The sequence below is a fragment of the Osmerus eperlanus genome, chromosome 3 (genome assembly GCF_963692335.1).
Source record: "Osmerus eperlanus chromosome 3, fOsmEpe2.1, whole genome shotgun sequence".
Classification (NCBI taxonomy): domain Eukaryota; kingdom Metazoa; phylum Chordata; class Actinopteri; order Osmeriformes; family Osmeridae; genus Osmerus; species Osmerus eperlanus.
Window position 1 is genome coordinate 2,124,417 of NC_085020.1, and position 23,752 is coordinate 2,148,168.

Below are 23,752 nucleotides of genomic sequence, written 5' to 3' on the forward strand. Positions count from 1 at the left end.
TATTTGAACAGACAACATTTCTTTAAGCTTAAAATCACAGGAGACGACTATAAAGAGCTGAGCTTGTGTTTGCTTTGGCACTAGATGGTTGGCACTTATGTTAGCCAGGCAAGTCAAGTCAAGTCAAGAACAGTCCATCCATCTACCACATCAGCACAAGGTACCCACATAAACAACCCTAGTTCTGCTCTGAGGGAGGAAACCTGGTCACACCCAGGAAGTTGCTAAGCTCCCTCACATACTGCCTATTTGAAGATGCTAAGCTCCCTCACATACTGCCTATTTGAAGATGCTAAGCTCCCTCACATACTGCCTATTTGAAGATGCTAAGCTCCCTCACATACTGCCTATTTGAAGATGCTAAGCTCCCTCACATACTGCCTATTTGAAGATGCTAAGCTCCCTCACATACTGCCTATTTGAAGATGCTAAGCTCCCTCACATACTGCCTATTTGAAGATGCTAAGCTCCCTCACATACTGCCTATTTGAAGATGCTAAGCTCCCTCACATACTGCCTATTTGAAGATGCTAAGCTCCCTCACATACTGCCTATTTGAAGATGCTAAGCTCCCTCACATACTGCCTATTTGAAGATGCTAAGCTCCCTCACATACTGCCTATTTGAAGATGCTAAGCTCCCTCACATACTGCCTATTTGAAGATGCTAAGCTCCCTCACATACTGCCTATTTGAAGATGCTAAGCTCCCTCACATACTGCCTATTTGAAGATGCTAAGCTCCCTCACATACTGCCTATTTGAAGATGCTAAGCTCCCTCACATACTGCCTATTTGAAGATGCTAAGCTCCCTCACATACTGCCTATTTGAAGATGCTAAGCTCCCTCACATACTGCCTATTTGAAGATGCTAAGCTCCCTCACATACTGCCTATTTGAAGATGCTAAGCTCCCTCACATACTGCCTATTTGAAGATGCTAAGCTCCCTCACATACTGCCTATTTGAAGATGCTAAGCTCCCTCACATACTGCCTATTTGAAGATGCTAAGCTGCCTCACATACTGCCTATTTGAAGATGCTAAGCTGCCTCACATACTGCCTATTTGAAGATGCTAAGCTCCCTCACATACTGCCTATTTGAAGATGCTAAGCTCCCTCACATACTGCCTATTTGAAGATGCTAAGCTCCCTCACATACTGCCTATTTGAAGATGCTAAGCTCCCTCACATACTGCCTATTTGAAGATGCTAAGCTCCCTCACATACTGCCTATTTGAAGATGCTAAGCTCCCTCACATACTGCCTATTTGAAGATGCTAAGCTCCCTCACATACTGCCTATTTGAAGATGCTAAGCTCCCTCACATACTGCCTATTTGAAGATGCTAAGCTGCCTCACATACTGCCTATTTGAAGATGCTAAGCTCCCTCACATACTGCCTATTTGAAGATGCTAAGCTCCCTCACATACTGCCTATTTGAAGATGCTAAGCTCCCTCACATACTGCCTATTTGAAGATGCTAAGCTGCCCTCACATACTGCCTATTTGAAGATGCTAAGCTCCCTCACATACTGCCTATTTGAAGATGCTAAGCTCCCTCACATACTGCCTATTTGAAGATGCTAAGCTCCCTCACATACTGCCTATTTGAAGATGCTAAGCTCCCTCACATACTGCCTATTTGAAGATGCTAAGCTCCCTCACATACTGCCTATTTGAAGATGCTAAGCTCCCTCACATACTGCCTATTTGAAGATGCTAAGCTCCCTCACATACTGCCTATTTGAAGATGCTAAGCTCCCTCACATACTGCCTATTTGAAGATGCTAAGCTCCCTCACATACTGCCTATTTGAAGATGCTAAGCTCCCTCACATACTGCCTATTTGAAGATGCTAAGCTCCCTCACATACTGCCTATTTGAAGATGCTAAGCTCCCTCACATACTGCCTATTTGAAGATGCTAAGCTCCCTCACATACTGCCTATTTGAAGATGCTAAGCTCCCTCACATACTGCCTATTTGAAGATGCTAAGCTGCCTCACATACTGCCTATTTGAAGATGCTAAGCTCCCTCACATACTGCCTATTTGAAGATGCTAAGCTCCCTCACATACTGCCTATTTGAAGATGCTAAGCTCCCTCACATACTGCCTATTTGAAGATGCTAAGCTCCCTCACATACTGCCTATTTGAAGATGCTAAGCTCCCTCACATACTGCCTATTTGAAGATGCTAAGCTCCCTCACATACTGCCTATTTGAAGATGCTAAGCTCCCTCACATACTGCCTATTTGAAGATGCTAAGCTCCCTCACATACTGCCTATTTGAAGATGCTAAGCTCCCTCACATACTGCCTATTTGAAGATGCTAAGCTCCCTCACATACTGCCTATTTGAAGATGCTAAGCTCCCTCACATACTGCCTATTTGAAGATGCTAAGCTCCCTCACATACTGCCTATTTGAAGATGCTAAGCTCCCTCACATACTGCCTATTTGAAGATGCTAAGCTCCCTCACATACTGCCTATTTGAAGATGCTAAGCTCCCTCACATACTGCCTATTTGAAGATGCTAAGCTCCCTCACATACTGCCTATTTGAAGATGCTAAGCTCCCTCACATACTGCCTATTTGAAGATGCTAAGCTCCCTCACATACTGCCTATTTGAAGATGCTAAGCTCCCTCACATACTGCCTATTTGAAGATGCTAAGCTCCCTCACATACTGCCTATTTGAAGATGCTAAGCTCCCTCACATACTGCCTATTTGAAGATGCTAAGCTCCCTCACATACTGCCTATTTGAAGATGCTAAGCTCCCTCACATACTGCCTATTTGAAGATGCTAAGCTCCCTCACATACTGCCTATTTGAAGATGCTAAGCTCCCTCACATACTGCCTATTTGAAGATGCTAAGCTCCCTCACATACTGCCTATTTGAAGATGCTAAGCTCCCTCACATACTGCCTATTTGAAGATGCTAAGCTCCCTCACATACTGCCTATTTGAAGATGCTAAGCTCCCTCACATACTGCCTATTTGAAGATGCTAAGCTCCCTCACATACTGCCTATTTGAAGATGCTAAGCTCCCTCACATACTGCCTATTTGAAGATGCTAAGCTCCCTCACATACTGCCTATTTGAAGATGCTAAGCTCCCTCACATACTGCCTATTTGAAGATGCTAAGCTCCCTCACATACTGCCTATTTGAAGATGCTAAGCTCCCTCACATACTGCCTATTTGAAGATGCTAAGCTCCCTCACATACTGCCTATTTGAAGATGCTAAGCTCCCTCACATACTGCCTATTTGAAGATGCTAAGCTCCCTCACATACTGCCTATTTGAAGATGCTAAGCTCCCTCACATACTGCCTATTTGAAGATGCTAAGCTCCCTCACATACTGCCTATTTGAAGATGCTAAGCTCCCTCACATACTGCCTATTTGAAGATGCTAAGCTCCCTCACATACTGCCTATTTGAAGATGCTAAGCTCCCTCACATACTGCCTATTTGAAGATGCTAAGCTCCCTCACATACTGCCTATTTGAAGATGCTAAGCTCCCTCACATACTGCCTATTTGAAGATGCTAAGCTCCCTCACATACTGCCTATTTGAAGATGCTAAGCTCCCTCACATACTGCCTATTTGAAGATGCTAAGCTCCCTCACATACTGCCTATTTGAAGATGCTAAGCTCCCTCACATACTGCCTATTTGAAGATGCTAAGCTCCCTCACATACTGCCTATTTGAAGATGCTAAGCTCCCTCACATACTGCCTATTTGAAGATGCTAAGCTGCCTCACATACTGCCTATTTGAAGATGCTAAGCTCCCTCACATACTGCCTATTTGAAGATGCTAAGCTCCCTCACATACTGCCTATTTGAAGATGCTAAGCTCCCTCACATACTGCCTATTTGAAGATGCTAAGCTCCCTCACATACTGCCTATTTGAAGATGCTAAGCTCCCTCACATACTGCCTATTTGAAGATGCTAAGCTCCCTCACATACTGCCTATTTGAAGATGCTAAGCTGCCTCACATACTGCCTATTTGAAGATGCTAAGCTCCCTCACATACTGCCTATTTGAAGATGCTAAGCTCCCTCACATACTGCCTATTTGAAGATGCTAAGCTCCCTCACATACTGCCTATTTGAAGATGCTAAGCTCCCTCACATACTGCCTATTTGAAGATGCTAAGCTCCCTCACATACTGCCTATTTGAAGATGCTAAGCTCCCTCACATACTGCCTATTTGAAGATGCTAAGCTCCCTCACATACTGCCTATTTGAAGATGCTAAGCTGCCTCACATACTGCCTATTTGAAGATGCTAAGCTCCCTCACATACTGCCTATTTGAAGATGCTAAGCTCCCTCACATACTGCCTATTTGAAGATGCTAAGCTCCCTCACATACTGCCTATTTGAAGATGCTAAGCTCCCTCACATACTGCCTATTTGAAGATGCTAAGCTCCCTCACATACTGCCTATTTGAAGATGCTAAGCTCCCTCACATACTGCCTATTTGAAGATGCTAAGCTCCCTCACATACTGCCTATTTGAAGATGCTAAGCTCCCTCACATACTGCCTATTTGAAGATGCTAAGCTCCCTCACATACTGCCTATTTGAAGATGCTAAGCTCCCTCACATACTGCCTATTTGAAGATGCTAAGCTCCCTCACATACTGCCTATTTGAAGATGCTAAGCTCCCTCACATACTGCCTATTTGAAGATGCTAAGCTCCCTCACATACTGCCTATTTGAAGATGCTAAGCTCCCTCACATACTGCCTATTTGAAGATGCTAAGCTCCCTCACATACTGCCTATTTGAAGATGCTAAGCTCCCTCACATACTGCCTATTTGAAGATGCTAAGCTGCCTCACATACTGCCTATTTGAAGATGCTAAGCTCCCTCACATACTGCCTATTTGAAGATGCTAAGCTCCCTCACATACTGCCTATTTGAAGATGCTAAGCTCCCTCACATACTGCCTATTTGAAGATGCTAAGCTCCCTCACATACTGCCTATTTGAAGATGCTAAGCTCCCTCACATACTGCCTATTTGAAGATGCTAAGCTCCCTCACATACTGCCTATTTGAAGATGCTAAGCTCCCTCACATACTGCCTATTTGAAGATGCTAAGCTCCCTCACATACTGCCTATTTGAAGATGCTAAGCTCCCTCACATACTGCCTATTTGAAGATGCTAAGCTCCCTCACATACTGCCTATTTGAAGATGCTAAGCTCCCTCACATACTGCCTATTTGAAGATGCTAAGCTCCCTCACATACTGCCTATTTGAAGATGCTAAGCTCCCTCACATACTGCCTATTTGAAGATGCTAAGCTCCCTCACATACTGCCTATTTGAAGATGCTAAGCTCCCTCACATACTGCCTATTTGAAGATGCTAAGCTCCCTCACATACTGCCTATTTGAAGATGCTAAGCTCCCTCACATACTGCCTATTTGAAGATGCTAAGCTCCCTCACATACTGCCTATTTGAAGATGCTAAGCTCCCTCACATACTGCCTATTTGAAGATGCTAAGCTCCCTCACATACTGCCTATTTGAAGATGCTAAGCTCCCTCACATACTGCCTATTTGAAGATGCTAAGCTCCCTCACATACTGCCTATTTGAAGATGCTAAGCTCCCTCACATACTGCCTATTTGAAGATGCTAAGCTCCCTCACATACTGCCTATTTGAAGATGCTAAGCTCCCTCACATACTGCCTATTTGAAGATGCTAAGCTCCCTCACATACTGCCTATTTGAAGATGCTAAGCTCCCTCACATACTGCCTATTTGAAGATGCTAAGCTCCCTCACATACTGCCTATTTGAAGATGCTAAGCTCCCTCACATACTGCCTATTTGAAGATGCTAAGCTCCCTCACATACTGCCTATTTGAAGATGCTAAGCTCCCTCACATACTGCCTATTTGAAGATGCTAAGCTCCCTCACATACTGCCTATTTGAAGATGCTAAGCTCCCTCACATACTGCCTATTTGAAGATGCTAAGCTCCCTCACATACTGCCTATTTGAAGATGCTAAGCTCCCTCACATACTGCCTAGCTCCCTCACATACTGCCTATTTGAAGATGCTAAGCTCCCTCACATACTGCCTATTTGAAGATGCTAAGCTCCCTCACATACTGCCTATTTGAAGATGCTAAGCTCCCTCACATACTGCCTATTTGAAGATGCTAAGCTCCCTCACATACTGCCTATTTGAAGATGCTAAGCTCCCTCACATACTGCCTATTTGAAGATGCTAAGCTCCCTCACATACTGCCTATTTGAAGATGCTAAGCTCCCTCACATACTGCCTATTTGAAGATGCTAAGCTCCCTCACATACTGCCTATTTGAAGATGCTAAGCTCCCTCACATACTGCCTATTTGAAGATGCTAAGCTCCCTCACATACTGCCTATTTGAAGATGCTAAGCTCCCTCACATACTGCCTATTTGAAGATGCTAAGCTCCCTCACATACTGCCTATTTGAAGATGCTAAGCTCCCTCACATACTGCCTATTTGAAGATGCTAAGCTCCTCACATACTGCCTATTTGAAGATGCTAAGCTCCCTCACATACTGCCTATTTGAAGATGCTAAGCTCCCTCACATACTGCCTATTTGAAGATGCTAAGCTCCCTCACATACTGCCTATTTGAAGATGCTAAGCTCCCTCACATACTGCCTATTTGAAGATGCTAAGCTCCCTCACATACTGCCTATTTGAAGATGCTAAGCTCCCTCACATACTGCCTATTTGAAGATGCTAAGCTGCCTCACATACTGCCTATTTGAAGATGCTAAGCTCCCTCACATACTGCCTATTTGAAGATGCTAAGCTCCCTCACATACTGCCTATTTGAAGATGCTAAGCTCCCTCACATACTGCCTATTTGAAGATGCTAAGCTCCCTCACATACTGCCTATTTGAAGATGCTAAGCTCCCTCACATACTGCCTATTTGAAGATGCTAAGCTCCCTCACATACTGCCTATTTGAAGATGCTAAGCTCCCTCACATACTGCCTATTTGAAGATGCTAAGCTCCCTCACATACTGCCTATTTGAAGATGCTAAGCTCCCTCACATACTGCCTATTTGAAGATGCTAAGCTCCCTCACATACTGCCTATTTGAAGATGCTAAGCTCCCTCACATACTGCCTATTTGAAGATGCTAAGCTCCCTCACATACTGCCTATTTGAAGATGCTAAGCTCCCTCACATACTGCCTATTTGAAGATGCTAAGCTCCCTCACATACTGCCTATTTGAAGATGCTAAGCTCCCTCACATACTGCCTATTTGAAGATGCTAAGCTCCCTCACATACTGCCTATTTGAAGATGCTAAGCTCCCTCACATACTGCCTATTTGAAGATGCTAAGCTCCCTCACATACTGCCTATTTGAAGATGCTAAGCTCCCTCACATACTGCCTATTTGAAGATGCTAAGCTCCCTCACATACTGCCTATTTGAAGATGCTAAGCTCCCTCACATACTGCCTATTTGAAGATGCTAAGCTCCCTCACATACTGCCTATTTGAAGATGCTAAGCTCCCTCACATACTGCCTATTTGAAGATGCTAAGCTCCCTCACATACTGCCTATTTGAAGATGCTAAGCTCCCTCACATACTGCCTATTTGAAGATGCTAAGCTCCCTCACATACTGCCTATTTGAAGATGCTAAGCTCCCTCACATACTGCCTATTTGAAGATGCTAAGCTCCCTCACATACTGCCTATTTGAAGATGCTAAGCTCCCTCACATACTGCCTATTTGAAGATGCTAAGCTCCCTCACATACTGCCTATTTGAAGATGCTAAGCTCCCTCACATACTGCCTATTTGAAGATGCTAAGCTCCCTCACATACTGCCTATTTGAAGATGCTAAGCTCCCTCACATACTGCCTATTTGAAGATGCTAAGCTCCCTCACATACTGCCTATTTGAAGATGCTAAGCTCCCTCACATACTGCCTATTTGACAGATTTTGCATTTAAACACAAGAAAAGTACAAAGCAAGTAGATGTGAGTCAAGGGAAGGTGCAGGATAGTTTTATCTGGCAAACAATTTGACATAAAATTAGATTAAAAGACAGGCTGCTGACTGACAGCCTCAAAGCTTCTGGTCTCTGTTCAGCTCTTAATCACACCAAAATGTTAGTGACTTTGCTATCCACTCACAAACAGGTTCCCATGCAGTTGGGTTGTGCATGGTACACAACAGGTACATGTAGCCAGGCAGCCTTACCCCTGCAGCGTAGGTGCCCAGAGTGTCTAGGTCCGACTGTACAAACACAGGACAGCATTGTCACCAGGCAGGAACCCCACAACCATCACTTTAGAGGCTTGCTACAGCATGGGCAAACTGTTCTCATGTGTTACAGTGGGGTGGAAGCTTAGTTCTAGAGTTTGAGAGTTCTAGAGGAGCAGGAGAGTTCTAGAGTCTGAGAGTTCTAGAGGAGCAGGAGAGTTCTAGAGTCTGAGAGTTCTAGAGGAGCAGGAGAGTTCTAGAGTCTGAGAGTTCTAGAGGAGCAGGAAAGTTCTAGAGTTTGAGAGTTCTAGAGGAGCAGGAAAGTTCTAGAGTTTGAGAGTTCTAGAGTTTGAGAGTTCTACAGGAGCAGGAGAGTTCTAGAGTTTGAGAGTTCTAGAGGAGAGTTGGAGAGGTTAGGCTTAGGGGTACTGACCCTCACACTGCTTCGGCTGCCCACAGACATGCGTTCATCATCGTCGGAGATCTTTGACAGGAGAGAGGGAGGGAAAGAAAACAAATTAATTGCCGCTTTTAACATTTCAGCCGAATTGTATCGCAACCTAGTAAATCGTCTCCTTGTGAAAAAGCAGAAAACAAACTGTTTATATGCATCACTGAAAATCAATAATAAAATAAATACAGAAAATCAGTACAATTCCTCGTCTCTTATGCCAGGATATTTACCCATCAGTTAGTCAAGAAATGTGTGCCATTTGTTACTGTCCTGGGACAATGAATTCTGGTTCTAGAAGACAATGTAGAACTATACGAATAGTACCTTTATTTGTTCTGACATTCCACCATAATTATGCAACGTATCTAGCCAAGATTGTAAACAGAATAAAATGTTCTCTCAATGAATCGAGTGGATTGTTGTCTGAAGCACAAAGTTCTGCTGACTCAGTACCATGGTAACATGGAGGGTGAAGGGGAGGAGAGAGTGAGGTCAACTGGAGAGGGGAGTGAGAGAGCGATAGAGAGACAGAGGGAGAGAGTAAAATAGAGAGTTGAGGGGGAGAGAGAGAGAGAGAGAGATAGAGGGAGAGAGAGAGGTAGACAGACAGAGGGAGAGAGAGACGGATGGATGGATACACACCGAGGCATGTTTCCGTGAGTACCTCTCACTGTCCTCCTGGGGGAAGGGGAAGGACATGAAGACGGGATCTCAACAGTTCAACAACCACACAGTCAAGAGGACGGGGTGAAACTCAGGTTTAGTAGATATAACAACAGACATGTCAGAAAGGTCTTCAAGCTCAAGCACACACACACACACTCCAACACACACACACACACACTCCAACACACACTCACACACTCCAACACGCACACACACTCCAACACACACACGCCAACTGAACTGAGCGTCAGAGAGACAGAAAACTGGAACATCCTGGAGTGACCCTCCAGTAAAGTCCAGGTGCCCCCAGCATCAATCCCTCATTCAGCCAAGCGTGCAGTTAAACCCATCAAACCAGTCTCTGTGACCACTGTTGTGGTGCTGCTGTCTGCGAACCACTGAGGCAGTGGACATGGTCACACACACCTTTAGCAGGGGCTCTGAGCACTGAGTCCTACCCTACACTGCAGCACGGCCACAGGAGGGAATGGACATTATGTTCGGATCTCAAATCAAGTTTACAATGTCCTTTTTTGCACGTTTACGTGTGTGTGATAGTGTGACCAGTTTATGGGAAATAATCTTGTGTTGTGTTCTGTTTAGGATATTTTAAAATAAACATGAAAAATAAGCGATCCTCCTGAATGTCCTCTGTCTACTGGAATCTAAACTATAATACACAAAAATAGTCAGAAATAATCAGAATTAAGCAGTTTGGCAAAATGAAGCTCATGCAGTCTCACAGCAGAGACAGATGGCTGTGCAGATTCAAACAGCCACAAACGTTCGAAACAATATTATGGATTATTTTCAACATTAGATGAATTAGGTCTAACTGATCTGAAAAAGATAAAGCAGCTTTTTTTTCATAAAAGCCTTTTATCTGAGATTATCCTAAATTACCCGCTATTCAAAAGGTTACTGGATGCCATTCCTTTCAAATACAGGCTGAGCAAAATACTTTCGATTTAGAAAGATAGAAAATCTGACCATCTAACACCAACACAAACGTCTGAGCTACACAGGGAGTTCACTTCTCTCCCAACACTGAAAGTCAGATGATAAACTAGCGTGTGATTCAGTCTTTAGCATTCAAGTCTAAACCAACGGTTAGTACAGCATGCAGTGCAAACACGTTTTTAGTGTGATGAGACACTCAGCATTCAACCATCACTTCACTCCAGGCGACTGTACCATCCACTGTTCGATATCTCCCCATTTGGCGTCTGCTTTACTGTCCACCTTGGTGTCCAGGCCGTAATATTTCTGAGGGAGGCAGGGATGGGGAGGATGGAAAGGGGTGAGGCAAGGAAAAGAACAGCACTAACGGAAATGAAGAAGAGGGTTTTCACCACACACACACACACACACTCTACCTCTCTCTCTCTGTCGGTCTGTATATTTATGACTCAACAGTATCCTGTCCCCAGCCCCTCATGTCAGTCACATCAACACACTGCATGCGTAAAAAAGGTCTCATGTAGCCTGTGCTGATGCAGCAGTGTTTGTAATGACGGTCTGAATGAATGTGGGGGAGAGAGAGGAGGCCTACCTTCTGAACCTGAAAGATCTACACACCCACGGCACAGACAGCAGGCAGGAGGCAGGAGATCCACACATCAACCAGGGAAACACAGTTCAATAAAAAGAGGAGAAAAAAATGAATGACGAGAAGAACTGAATCTTAAACAAGCATGGAAGAGCAGAATAGAGCAGAGTAGAGTCCAACAGAGTAGAGCAGAGCAGAGCATAGAGTCCAGTAGAGCAGAGCACAGCAGAGTAGATCAGAGTAGAGTCCAGCAGAGTAGAGCAGAGCAGAGTCCAGCAGAGTAGAGCAAAGTAGAGCAGAGCAGAGTCCAGCAGAGTAGAGCAAAGTAGAGCAGAGCAGAGTCCAGCAGAGTAGAGCAGAGCAGAGTAGAGTCCAGCAGAGTAGAGCAGAGCAGAGCATAGAGTCCAGCAGAGCGGAGCAGATGCATGTTGCTGAGGACAGGTACAGGGCAGCAGGGTGGAATGTGCCTCATGGTGCAGCAGAGTGTCTCAGGGCCCCAGCAGCCCACCCAGACCCTCCCCAGGGTTCACTCAGGGGGCTGGGGGACGGAGCATGTGACTGCATGTGCCGGCTCCTTGAGTCTGGTGTCAGTGTAGAGTGGAGTCAAGTAGAGCAGGAATAGAGTAGAGTAGATCAGAGTATAGTAGAGTACAGTAGATATAGCAGGAGTAGAGCAGGTCAATATAATATTGTTGAAACACCAATTCAACCGCTACTATTCCTACAACCATGATTTCTGCAATAACAGACTTGTGAAACTTCTTTCAGTCACAAAACTTTGATTAAATATCAGCGACCCAATGTCTTTATCCAAAGCAATCACAGACATCAACTGAACCTCAACAAAAGACTAAACAAATAGATAAAAAAACATGTGAAAAAAACGACCATCCATCCATACACACACACCCACACCCGCACACACACACACGCAGATGTGTTTATCTTAACACACTCACCCGTTTAATGAATGCCTCTTCAATGTTTGCACCCCTTTAGCTAAAAATGCGTGACCCTGCGTTGCTTAAAGTAAGGACCGGATCAAGGGCCGTCAAAGAGCAGGTCCAACAACAACGACACAAACAGCATCAATACAATCACCTGCAACGCTAAACCCCTGCTGTGAAGTCCCGAGCACGGCTACATGCTCCTGCAGTGTGACTCTGTCAGGGAGATCCAGGTTTGTCTGGTTTTAAAGGACAGAGCTCTCCCTCCCTCCCAGTCCAGGGCCCAGCTCAGCTGCTAATCCAGATTTAACGGTCTCTCTGTGCGTCTCTCTACTGCAGTCTAGCGCTGGGGGGTTAAACTGACCCCTCTGTCCACAGTTAGTCTTACTTTATCGTACGGCAGCGCTGTCATCACTACGACATCACCACCTCCTGACCTCATCAGCTCAGTGGTGTTAACTCCCAGGTCCAGGCTGAGAGGAGAGGTCGAGCACAAGACTAGGAAATCTCCACCCGCAGCAAAAACCACCGGTCCTTAGTTACATTTAGCGCTGGACAATGTCTGCCGGTAGTTTCACTGGAAGTCAAACTTGCATTTAGGCATGTATCCCCAGGTGCTCTTCAGCTCGCTACACGTCATGATTAAACATGATGTCTGCCTCGTCTTTGGAGGTGAGGCCTATTTAAGGCCTTATGAAACAATCCAGCTACTGGAAGCTTGTCCAGCTGGGCTGACTTAGGTCTGACCCCTGCGCTATACGTAATAGTTTCAATAAAAGAACTGTTAATACCTTCCTCTCGTGACTGTTAAGGAAGTTAAGAGGGAGAAGCTCGGAGCAGACAACCATAAGTAGTTCCTGTAGTCGTCTCTCACAGAAACACTTTCGGCAACACTTCACATTAAGGTTAAATTAACTACCATGTAAGTCTTATGTAAAAACATAAACATTGTTATGGGATCAAATGGTATTAAGTTTTAGTCATTTAGCAGACGCTCTTGATGTTACCAAAACAAGATCAATGTTACCATCCTCTTACCCCTGGGAAAGCTAAACTAACCTGCAATGAAAGCAACTACACCGCAGTTCCAATGTATGATGATGATGCAACTGTGTGGGTATTGCTATGTACTTACATGACAGTTCATGCAACCTTGCTGTAAAGAGTTTCCAAAGGCCCATATACACAAGGAAACTGGCCATAATATTGTGCACTTAGTTGGTGAGTTGACTGGAAACCAAGTTGCTTGCGCCACAAGTTGCTAAGCAACAGTCATAGATATGAGACACATTCAGTCTAAATTCAGTTACAAAGCCTCACCCCAGTGGTCTGGGTTGGACTCAGGCCTCGGCCCTTTGCTACTCATCTTCCCCCCTCTCCCTCCCTACTTTTCCTTTCACACTAAACTTGCAAAACTGTCCAATAAAGCATGAAAAACTCCCCAACACATCTCCTTAAAAACGACCATGCATCCGTTTGACCCGTCTCCCTCTCTGGACCCACCTTTTTCCTCGGGGGGGTCGCAGGGCGCCCCCAGAGAGCAGCCCTCACCCCCCTGCCTGCCAGCCTCCGCCCGGCCCTGCCGCCGACCTCAGAGGCCCTGCCCCGGGTGACCCTTACGGCCCTGTGCCCACCGGCCGGCCGTGGAGACGGGATCACGGCAGGAGAACATCCGGGGCTCAGGCCGCCTCCCTGCGGAGGAAGCAGCCCTGATCCACACACATGCCCGAAACTGTGGCTCTGTTTCCTCCCCCTGAGCATGAGAGGCCGTGTCTAGAAGAGGTCCTGGTAGAGGAGCCGTGTCTAGAAGAGGTCCTGGTAGAGGAGCCGTGTCTAGAAGAGGTCCTGGTAGAGGAGCCGTGTCTAGAAGAGGTCCTGGTAGAGGAGCCGTGTCTAGAAGAGGTCCTGGTAGAGGAGCCGTGTCTAGAAGAGGTCCTGGTAGAGGAGCCCTGTCTAGAAGAGATCCTGGTAGAGGAGCCGTGTCTAGAAGAGATCCTGGTAGAGGAGCCGTGTCTAGAAGAGGTCCTGGTAGAGGAGCCGTGTCTAGAAGAGGTCCTGGTAGAGGAGCCGTGTCTAGAAGAGGTCCTGGTAGAGGAGCCGTCCCTCGTGTGTTCCTGCCGTCATCAGAGCGGTGTTGCGAGCTGCGACTAGTCCACCTCTGGCTTCAGAAAGGAGCCCAACTAAGCTACTTTGGAGCTACTTTGGTTAAAGGTTTAAAGACACACACACACACACCTCCTGACCAGACTGGGCGTAGCATTGACTGTTAATCTGGTGAGTATGACAGGGCAGTGTGTGTTTGTGTCCATGAGTCTGGCCAAGAAAGTGACCGAGTTTGTTTATGAACGTATCCGCTTTGTTCAACTACATGGATGGATGTTAAATATCACCGACTGTAGAGTTCGTTGGAGTTAAGATTGTTAGGCAGTTACACTGCGCCACAGGGAACATTATTTATCCCGTGATTTGAATCGGTTTCTTAAAGCAGTGAGTGTGACTCTGTGAGGCCTCCTCTGAGATTACTGACGGCTAAGAATAGAGAGCCAAGAAATGTGGGGCTCACTCAGGTAGAGATCAGAGGTGTTGAACCAGAGAAGCACAAACACACACCACTGACCGCCAAACTGAACGATCAAACAGTACACAAAATCTGAACTGTCATCTTTAGCACAACTTGCTAAACTTGATATGGCCAAAAGGCCTGACCTTGCCCGTTGAACATCTATTCAATATGATGGGATAGAAAGTGCCAACAAAATAAGTGACCTGAAAGGGATACCCGAGGGATATTCTGCAGCAATGTCACAAAAGTTCAAGGACAGGATCTATTATTTTTTTTATATAATAATTCAAGAACTTCTGGTCAAATCACAACCTGAGAAACATACAGATAATAATTCCTCTGTGACGAGTACATTTATCAGTTTTGACAGATGCGCTGGAATCCTTCCGAAGCCTGCTTGACACAGTAATGACTAAGTCCCTGACAGGATCTGCTAGTCGACTGCCAGATCCTTGGAAACAAAGTAAGTACTTGCCCTCCCAGCGGGGGGCCGACCCTGCCGCTCACCCGGCCTGGTGCCCAGACAAAACAAAAGCTCTCTCCTTACAAACCCCGGTGAGAGGCGGACACCATGTAAACCATCTATGAAAGGTTTCAAGTTTCTTGTTGTGCTTCGAGAATAAGCAATGATCACACGTTTTTTAATTCCTGTCTAACTTGGGCTGTCAACATTGGAAATGTGATGAAGTTGTGAGACAGCTTACTGGGGATGGGTGACTGGAGGGGTTGGACCCACGGGACAAAGTAGAGGAGCTGTGCAGAGCAGGGTTAATAACTTTAGATCAGTTAAGTCGCAGTGTAAATACCAGCGCCGGTCCTGAGGAAGAGAAGACTAAGACTCCCATTGGCTGAAAAGAAGCTCACATAACCATGAAGATCCTTGTTGTTGACATTCTTCTCCTGCTGGGTTCAACAGGAGTGTGGTTCACCAGGGCAAACCTTAGATCCCCTCAATTCTGGTGGCTAATTTCATCCCTGTTAATGTGCATGGTAAATGACAGTAACGGTCTCAATTGCAGGGTCTAGTTCCCCAGCTGTGGCCTCTACAGTGCTGCAGTGGAGTGTCATGGAGATTACAGCCTCTGACCCCGCCCTGGCATCAGATGAGAAGAACACTCACCGTTCACACAGGAAACGCCTGTGCCTCCTATGACCAACCCCAGAGCTGTCATGCGACTAGGGGCTCCCCGACCTAGACCCTTATCATGTGACAAGGGTCACTGTGGATGTAGTCTTATTCAGACAGCGCTTGAGTGTCGCGCCCAGGTGCGGACAGTACTGCGTATTCAGTAACTCTCGTGTTTGTCTTTGTGGAACCATAGAAAGCTGTATGTAAATCATGTGTCCTCAGGACACTGTGATGTCACACAGGCTGGCTGAGATGCAGAGAGGTGTGAGGGAGAAGATGGTGCTGAACGTGACCGGCTGACCGTACCTCTTTCTGCTGTCTCTCCAGCTCCTTCATCCGGATCTCTCTGGCTTCTGCTCGGGCTGCCCGCTTAGCCGCCAGCCTGGCCTCCGCCTGGGGGGGAGAGGGAGACGACAGAGAAACAGTAGAGGAAGAGGAGGAGAAGAGAGCGATTGTTAAGTACAGTATGAGGTCATCACATCACATCAGTAAAAGTACAGATGGTCATGGAACCAGACTTCCTGCTTCTAGAATCCTGCTTCTGGAATCCTGTTGCACTGCTGAGCACTTTACCAAAACCTCCCCACCTAGACAAGCTGAAGGATTTCAAGCAGAAATACTCTAGTGTAGTACATGGGTTGTCATGTAAAAGGCTTGACTGAGTCAGTGCTACTTTGGTCTTGGATCTAAAATAATCAAGACTGTGGTACTGTAAATTCTGTAGTCATACACTCCCAGAGGTAAATCTGAAACAAAGGCGGAACAAGTAAAATATATCTTTTTACATATGAGAGTATTTCTGTTTGTGCATTTCTGTGTTGGCCCAGTCGTGGGATAGGCTGTGCTTTCATGTGTATTTATGTGAGGCTGTCTCAGGCAGGAGTTGGGCCTTTTCCTTAAAAGGATCTCTCTCAGAGAGTGTGTGAGTGAGTCTGTGTGTGAGAGAACGAGACTGTGTGAGAATGTGTGTCTGTGTGAGTGAGTGCAAGAGAGAGTGAGAGCAAGAGTGTGTGCGTGTGTGAGAGCGTGTGTGTATGTGTCTGAGAGCGTGTGTGTGTGTGTGAGAGCGTGTGTGTGTGTGTGAGAGTGTGTGTGTGTGTGAGAGCGTGTGTGTGTGTGAGAGCGTGTGTGTGTGTGAGAGCGTGTGTGTGTGTGTGAGAGTGTGTGTGTGTGTGAGAGTGTGTGTGTGTGTGTGAGAGTGTGTGTGTGTGTGAGAGCGTGTGTGTGTGTGAGAGCGTGTGTGTGTGTGTGAGAGTGTGTGTGTGTGTGTGAGAGTGTGTGTGTGTGTGAGAGCGTGTGTGTGTGTGAGAGCGTGTGTGTGTGTGTGAGAGTGTGTGTGTGTGTGTGAGAGTGTGTGTGTGTGTGAGAGTGTGTGTAAGCACTTCCTTCCTGCCCCAGAGGCTGTCAGAATGTGGTTGGGGACTGGCTGGCTCTGGGCGGGGGCACCAGAGCAGGAGAGCCAGCGAGCGCTGCATGCCCCTCCTCACTGTGTTTCCTCAGCGTCACGCTGGTGCCTGGGCCACAGGAAGACCCACACAACGAACACACAGGACACACTCAGAGCTCCGACACCAGGGACTGTCCCCTGCTTATTCCCATGCCTCCCAAACCCTCCTGGTCTTCACATTCAAACTCCATGCAGCATTTGAGAATGGGGATCTGGTCAGAGACAGAGGCCTGTCTGTTGGTAACACAATCCAGACACGTTTAAGAATCCAACAACTTGACCTTTGAACTCCAGTCCCGCTGCAGCGAAGAACTCGATCCACAGTGTGCTTTCCTTCTTTTTAGTATCCTGAGGTGGTCTGAGTAATCTGGTACAGGACATGTTTCCTGGTTAGGTCATATTCAGCCTGAAACACTGATCCAAACTTCTGATAACTGTAATTGGGCTGTTTTCTAGCAGTGTTTCACCCTGTATACTTTAGGTCGGTTAAACACAGTCAGACCCTGAACACAAACACAGGCATTTCCTTTTCCTGACCAGTGATATTCATAGACATGTTCAGTACGCATGGAGGGGATCTGCTTATTGACAGGACAGAAAGACTGAACTGAACGAGAGAAGTTCTTTGGAACTTGTGATACCTTTAAATCCATCGCAACAACTGAGAAGCCTATTAGCACATAAACCACATGCTTTCATCAACGTGGTTACGAATACGGGAGTTTTGGCATTATTCGTTCGCTAGTGGGCAGATCAACATGGCTGTTTGGTGTCACGTTTAGTGTATAGGGTCTCTGAGAGATGCCAGTTGGATCTCACGTGTTGACATCTGTGAATACCTTCGTGACGCTGCTTGTAAGCCTTATTTTAGTAGCTGAGGGTACGGAATGCGATGTTTTGATGTTCCAGTGAACTTTTCTGACCCCGCCTACTGCAATACGAACTGGGCTCACTGTCATACTGTACGAGTGTTTGTATGGACCTGGATGTCAACACAGATGGTCTGAACAGGACCAGGCTGTTGGGCTTCTGCATGTTCCAGAGAAGTCCCTGTCTTCCTGCCAAGACAGACACTTCTAGGAAAGCCCTTTCTGATGAACTCCTCCGCTTTGGATAAAGGTGTCTGGTAAAGGAATGAAAGGTTCTGTAAACCACAGGCAGTGCCTGGATGGAGTGAAGAGACACGGTGAGGACCGGGTGTCGTTTTTTTACCTCAGTAAAATATTACTCAGATAAACATTCCTTAGTTATCCATTACTCAGTTTAACATTGCCTCTTGTACCTAGTTCCTTTTACCTGTTAGTTTTTATGTGAGTAATTATGACACGCAAGTGCCTGAGAAATGAGCTCCACTGCTGTGTCAGGGCCAAGTACAAATAATGAGAATCTGAACCGTTACGTGACATACTTTTTCCTCGTCAGGCGGCCATGTTTGTGTCCCGTCAGCTCTCTGGGGGAGAGTGTAACTTACAAGAGTCAAGAGAGCAAGGGATGACATTTCCTGCCACAACCTCCACACTGAAAACTCTTCTGACTAAATTAGACCTGGAGACGCCCAGACCCTCCACCAGGGGGCGTGTTTTCCTCCAACAACATTCAGTCACACTTATCCTCTACAGCTCCCTTCACAACAATATATAAGAAAAACACACAGAAAAGTCACTCTGCTCATCATCATCATCTTGTGTGCGTCACCTCAAAAGCTCAGATGATTAAACACAGTGAGTAGTAAAACCAAGAGAATGACTGATTTAGACGGGAGCAGGAAACAGGCTTTAAAGAGACAAAAAGACATGTTCTCTCCCTCTCCCTCTCCCTCTCCCTCCCCCTCTCTCTGCTCTGAGGTGGGGATTGTCCCCCAGGGTGGACACCTCGGTCCCTCACAGCTTTAGAGACAGTTAGCCTCACTGACGCAGCGAGTCTAAACACTAGAATGAAAAGTACTCGTCTGTATGCCTACCTACAAACATAAATACACATTATCTCAACACACACATCATCATCTTGAATTACCCCAGTTGTGTAATCCGTCATGTAACAACTTGCCATGGCAGTCTGGAAATGACCGTACACACTGCAGAAAATACTTGCAGGGGAAATGGTGTCATTGTCCCTGGTAAAAGAATTTGCCTTGCTGATGAACAGCTAGATAAGTCCTCCATCTCCCGCCGTTAAGCGGAGGATGCAGACGTGTGGGTAACAATGCAGCTACAGCTACACCCCTCAGCCCTGACACAGCTACACCCCTCAGCCCTGACACAGCTACACCCCTCAGCCCTGACACTGCTACACCCCTCAGCCCTGACACTGCTACACCCCTCAGCCCTGACACTGCTACACCCCTCAGCCCTGACACAGCTACACCCCTCAGCCCAGACACAGCTACACCCCTCAGCCCTGACACTGCTACACCCCTCAGCCCAGACACAGCTACACCCCTCAGCCCTGACACTGCTACACCCCTCAGCCCTGACACAGCTACACCCCTCAGCCCTGACACAGCTACACCCCTCAGCCCTGACACTGCTACACCCCTCAGCCCTGACACTGCTACACCCCTCAGCCCTGACACTGCTACACCCCTCAGCCCTGACACAGCTACACCCCTCAGCCCTGACACAGCTACACCCCTCAGCCCTGACACTGCTACACCCCTCAGCCCTGACACAGCTACACCCCTCAGCCCTGACACTGCTACACCCCTCAGCCCTGACACTGCTACACCCCTCAGCCCTGACACAGCTACACCCCTCAGCCCTGACACAGCTACACCCCTCAGCCCTGACACTGCTACACCCCTCAGCCCTGTCACAGCTACACCCCTCAGCCCTGACACAGCTACACCCCTCAGCCCTGACACTGCTACACCCCTCAGCCCTGACACTGCTACACCCCTCAGCCCTGACACTGCTACACCCCTCAGCCCTGACAGTGGAACCAGGCCCACACAGCCCTGGGAACTCAGTCTGGAGGAACGTTGATTGAGTTCATGAACCTGACTTGACAAATGAAAATGCAACTAAAAGGAACAGGAAAAACAAGTCAAGATGAACACAGCGTGACTCTGCAGAATGAGGAACACAGAGGCTTAGGCTGCATGACATTCAGAAATACAGATGAGCTGTCTACTAGAGCATGCTGCACACCACCCAGAATACCGTTTCACTGATCAAACTATTTAGGTAGGCTAACTCTTTTCAATAAGTGTGCATTACCATGCATCACAACTACCATGTACCTGCATAGCAAAGTAACACTAGATAGTGGTTACAGGTTATCACACCAGTGCAAGAAGGCCCAGGACGGGGGAGGGGGGGGGGGGGGTGAGGTGAGGTGAGGCTGCAAAGGGACAGTGGAATGTTGCGTTACCGAAACAAGATCATGTTCATCTACTTAACATTGGGGTGGGCATGTCTCATCACACCAAGACCAACCAATCACACCTCAATAACACCAAGACCAACCAATCACACCTAAGTAACAGTTCCTGTTTCACTGCATGTTGGTACTATAGCCAATGCTATGTTGTTACATGGCAGTTATTATACATTTAACCAGAAGGCGCACCATCGTTTGAAGAGTTTACAGTTGGTGCCAGATATGCAAGTAAACAAAGGGCTGTGTCTGGTATTGAATCAGCTCCTGGAGGAAGTGAGGGAGCTGACTCACGGTCGTGCAACTTCACGCCCACACCCATTCACTTCCTTTAAGCCTTGTGTTATCTTCGGGTCATTCTGACCCATAAGTCATTGTGACCCACCGTCGTATTGCGACAACTTTACCGCATACAAAAACAAAGTGAAGCATTTTCTTTTAACCGTTGGGCTGTCTCAGGCTGTATTGGGTAAAATCGGGTAAACACAACGATGGTTCGTTATGAACCTTTGGGTCATGTGACCCGAAGGCAGCACAAGGGTTAAGACCAGAATACCTCAGGTAGCAGACCCATTACTACCATATGTGGGTTTTCATTCAGCGAATGACAAGTACTGCACAACCTGATAAACCACTCACATCATGCCACCTCCCCCTCCCCCGTCCGCAAACAAACCCTACAAATGCCTACACACCTGAACATGACAAAAGAAACCAACCCCAGTCTGACAAAAACAAGCGAATTCCTTAAAAATAAAAACTACCTTCTTGCAGTTGTCAAAGTACACCATGATGTCGGTGACAGTGAGCATCTGAAATCCTGGGTCGTCTGCATTCCCACACATCCTGTATCTCCTGCAACAGTGGACGTTAACTGGGCCGAGACAGGAGAGATCTCCTCTGCCTGCTCTTCTCCTCCACAGCTATTTATAATGACCCAGATGGACCCAAAGTTACATAAAAAAAACGTTCTAATTCAGCTGGATTTCAAATTGGGCGACTTTCCTCTGGAGATCCTGCAAGATCTTTCATCACGTCGTCGTCTAGGGTGATGCTTCCGAGCGTTGTCACAAAGATCTGTTGAGCATCACGACCTTGACTACAGCACCACAACACCATGTGCTGCAGCGACAGATTGGGATTTGCTTGCGGTTCAGAGCCATCTACAGGGGATTAAAGGTAGATCGATCCAACGATCGAAACAAGATAGGAGAAGATGAGGGGGTTTGACAGCCAGGTCAAGGATGGTCAGGAGTAAACATTAACCTCTACCCCACATCACCTTATCTGGATCGGGTCAACAAGGTGAGCGACTTATCAATACTTGGGCTTCACTGCCAAGAGAAGTTCAAACTAGGATGCATAGAGGGACCTTCCCAGGCAGGACTGCAGGAACGCTGAGGCCCGGCCAGGCCTCGTGAGCCCCCAGGGGGCCACACAGCAACTGTCCCCTGGATAAAGACAAGCTTGGCCTGGCCCCCATCACTCCAGTCCCTGGACTGTGTTGACAGTTCTCAGAACCACCAGACCGCCCCATCACAGGACACAATGGCACCCAGCCGGATGCCAGTCTGGCCTGGGTACTCCGTGAGCCTGGCTCCCACGCCCTGGATGCCAATCGGCCAAAACGAGCGGGTATTTTAATGCTCCAAAGCGTTGACAGATGTGACAAAGAGAGGATAAGAGAAACAAACTCCTTTTCTGACTGAGTGGAGGTTAGAGTAGCTCTTGAGGTCACACCGCAAAAAAAGGATTCACACGTCAACATTTCTGGATCTCCATTGTGAAGAGTACAATTATCACCCAATCTACACCGACCAATTAGTACCCATGGAAGCAGAGATGTAACACCACCATATTGTCACCGACATGATTATGCCCTTCCAATTCCTCTCACCCGTAATCACAACCCTGATAAAACTAACCAAGTTCTCATGTCAAACAGGGTGTCGAAGCCAGTTAGCAACATGGCTAAAGACGTCAGGCTAACACAGCCTAGTTTCTGCTCCTCACATGCCCTGGAGATCTCTGTGAGTCAAGCTATCTGACGGGCAGCGCCACACCCAGACGCAGAACAGCTCCTTATCTCCATGACCTTTTAAAAAATGACCAGAAATATGCTCACGTAAGGATGTGGTCGGATAATAAAGCCTGTCTGTAGAAACAGAACCAGTCTGTGTCAGAACACTGGATGGCCTGAATGTCACAACCAAGTGCAACTCTGAGAACAGAGGTTAAGCTAAACTTAGCGGACGTTGGTTGGGTCAAGAAATTCAGCGTTAAACCGTACGATCACCGTACGTCGGATGTGTATTGAGCAGTACACGACAGAACTGTGTGCTGGGTAGGATAACGGGCCAGACCTTCGTTTGCAGTTCCCTTTCACACAGGAAATGGGAAGGAAGCAGTTTATTGACAGCTGTTGCATGGAGAGCGTTCGCTGACAGCAGCGTACATCTGCCTCAACACTCACCACACACAAACAGCAGCTGCAGCTTTCTCACATCAAACAAACTTGGTCAGCAACTGTGTGTATGCACCAGAGCAAGATAAATAACACACTTAGGGCCTCCTATAAACATCCCTGGGAGGGAGAGAAATCAACATTTTAGATATATTTGTGGGTATTTTTCATGCTCGATTGGACAGTTCTTAAGTGAAATGTGACGAGAGAGAGAGAGAGAGAGAGAGAGAGAGAGAGAGAGAGAGAGAGAGAGAGAGAGAGAGAGAGAGAGAGAGAGAGAGAGAGAGAGAGAGAGAGAGAAAGAGAGCTAGAGAGCGAGAGAGGGAAAGACAGGACACAAAGGGCCCAGGCCGGATTCGAACCCCTGCCACTGCGGTCAGGCCTCACCCTACATGGTGTGTGCACTTGTTGGGTGAGCTACCATGGCATACCCCAAACAAAATATTTAAATGTGAAATTGTGGTTTGCAACTGGCAAAACCCGGTGAACCAGCGACTGGAATGAATTTGATGGGAGTTCTGCTGAACGAGGAGCAGTTTCTCTTTAGTAGCACAATCCTCGCCAGGGCTCCGGCACCTGTTGTTATTGCTGCGACAGCACATTTACTCCCACACCAGAGAGCTGAATTTGGAGGTTGTAAAAAGCCACATTACTGTCACACACGAGTATCATTTAACATAACCAACATGAAACTGGCATGTTCTCCTTGGCAAAAAAGCTGTTGTGGTTCCTTCTGAGGGAACCGTGGCAGATCCAAGCGTCATCTGTGCTAAAAATACTTTGGTGAAGGTTTTCCAGATGTTTCCAATCGGTTTTAAAGCGCCTTGGTCTCTGTTCTCCCTGCGGAGAAACAAGCAATTGGCTCATGCCTTTCATCTCAGAATAGGAGAAAGGTTC

At 46.9% G+C, this 23,752-nt stretch overlaps 1 protein-coding gene across 14 annotated transcripts in view; it reads right to left on the bottom strand.

Annotated features, from left to right (window-relative positions):
• Positions 1-23,752, bottom strand: part of lrrfip1a (leucine rich repeat (in FLII) interacting protein 1a) — a 45,049-nt gene that overhangs the window by 14,725 nt on the left and 6,572 nt on the right. For 9 of the 14 annotated variants that reach the window (XM_062456415.1, XM_062456414.1, XM_062456412.1 and 6 more), the window contains exons 2-7: positions 15,876-15,962; positions 10,934-10,951; positions 10,576-10,647; positions 9,358-9,393; positions 8,695-8,745; positions 8,259-8,294 (exon numbers count right to left, since the gene is read on the bottom strand). In XM_062456415.1, coding sequence (XP_062312399.1) covers positions 8,259-8,294; positions 8,695-8,745; positions 9,358-9,393; positions 10,576-10,647; positions 10,934-10,951; positions 15,876-15,962 — 300 coding nt within the window. The remainder of the gene's footprint in view (positions 1-8,258; positions 8,295-8,694; positions 8,746-9,357; positions 9,394-10,575; positions 10,648-10,933; positions 10,952-15,875; positions 15,963-23,752) is intronic. The other 5 variants (XM_062456409.1, XM_062456408.1, XM_062456405.1 and 2 more) reach the window with 4 other exon arrangements.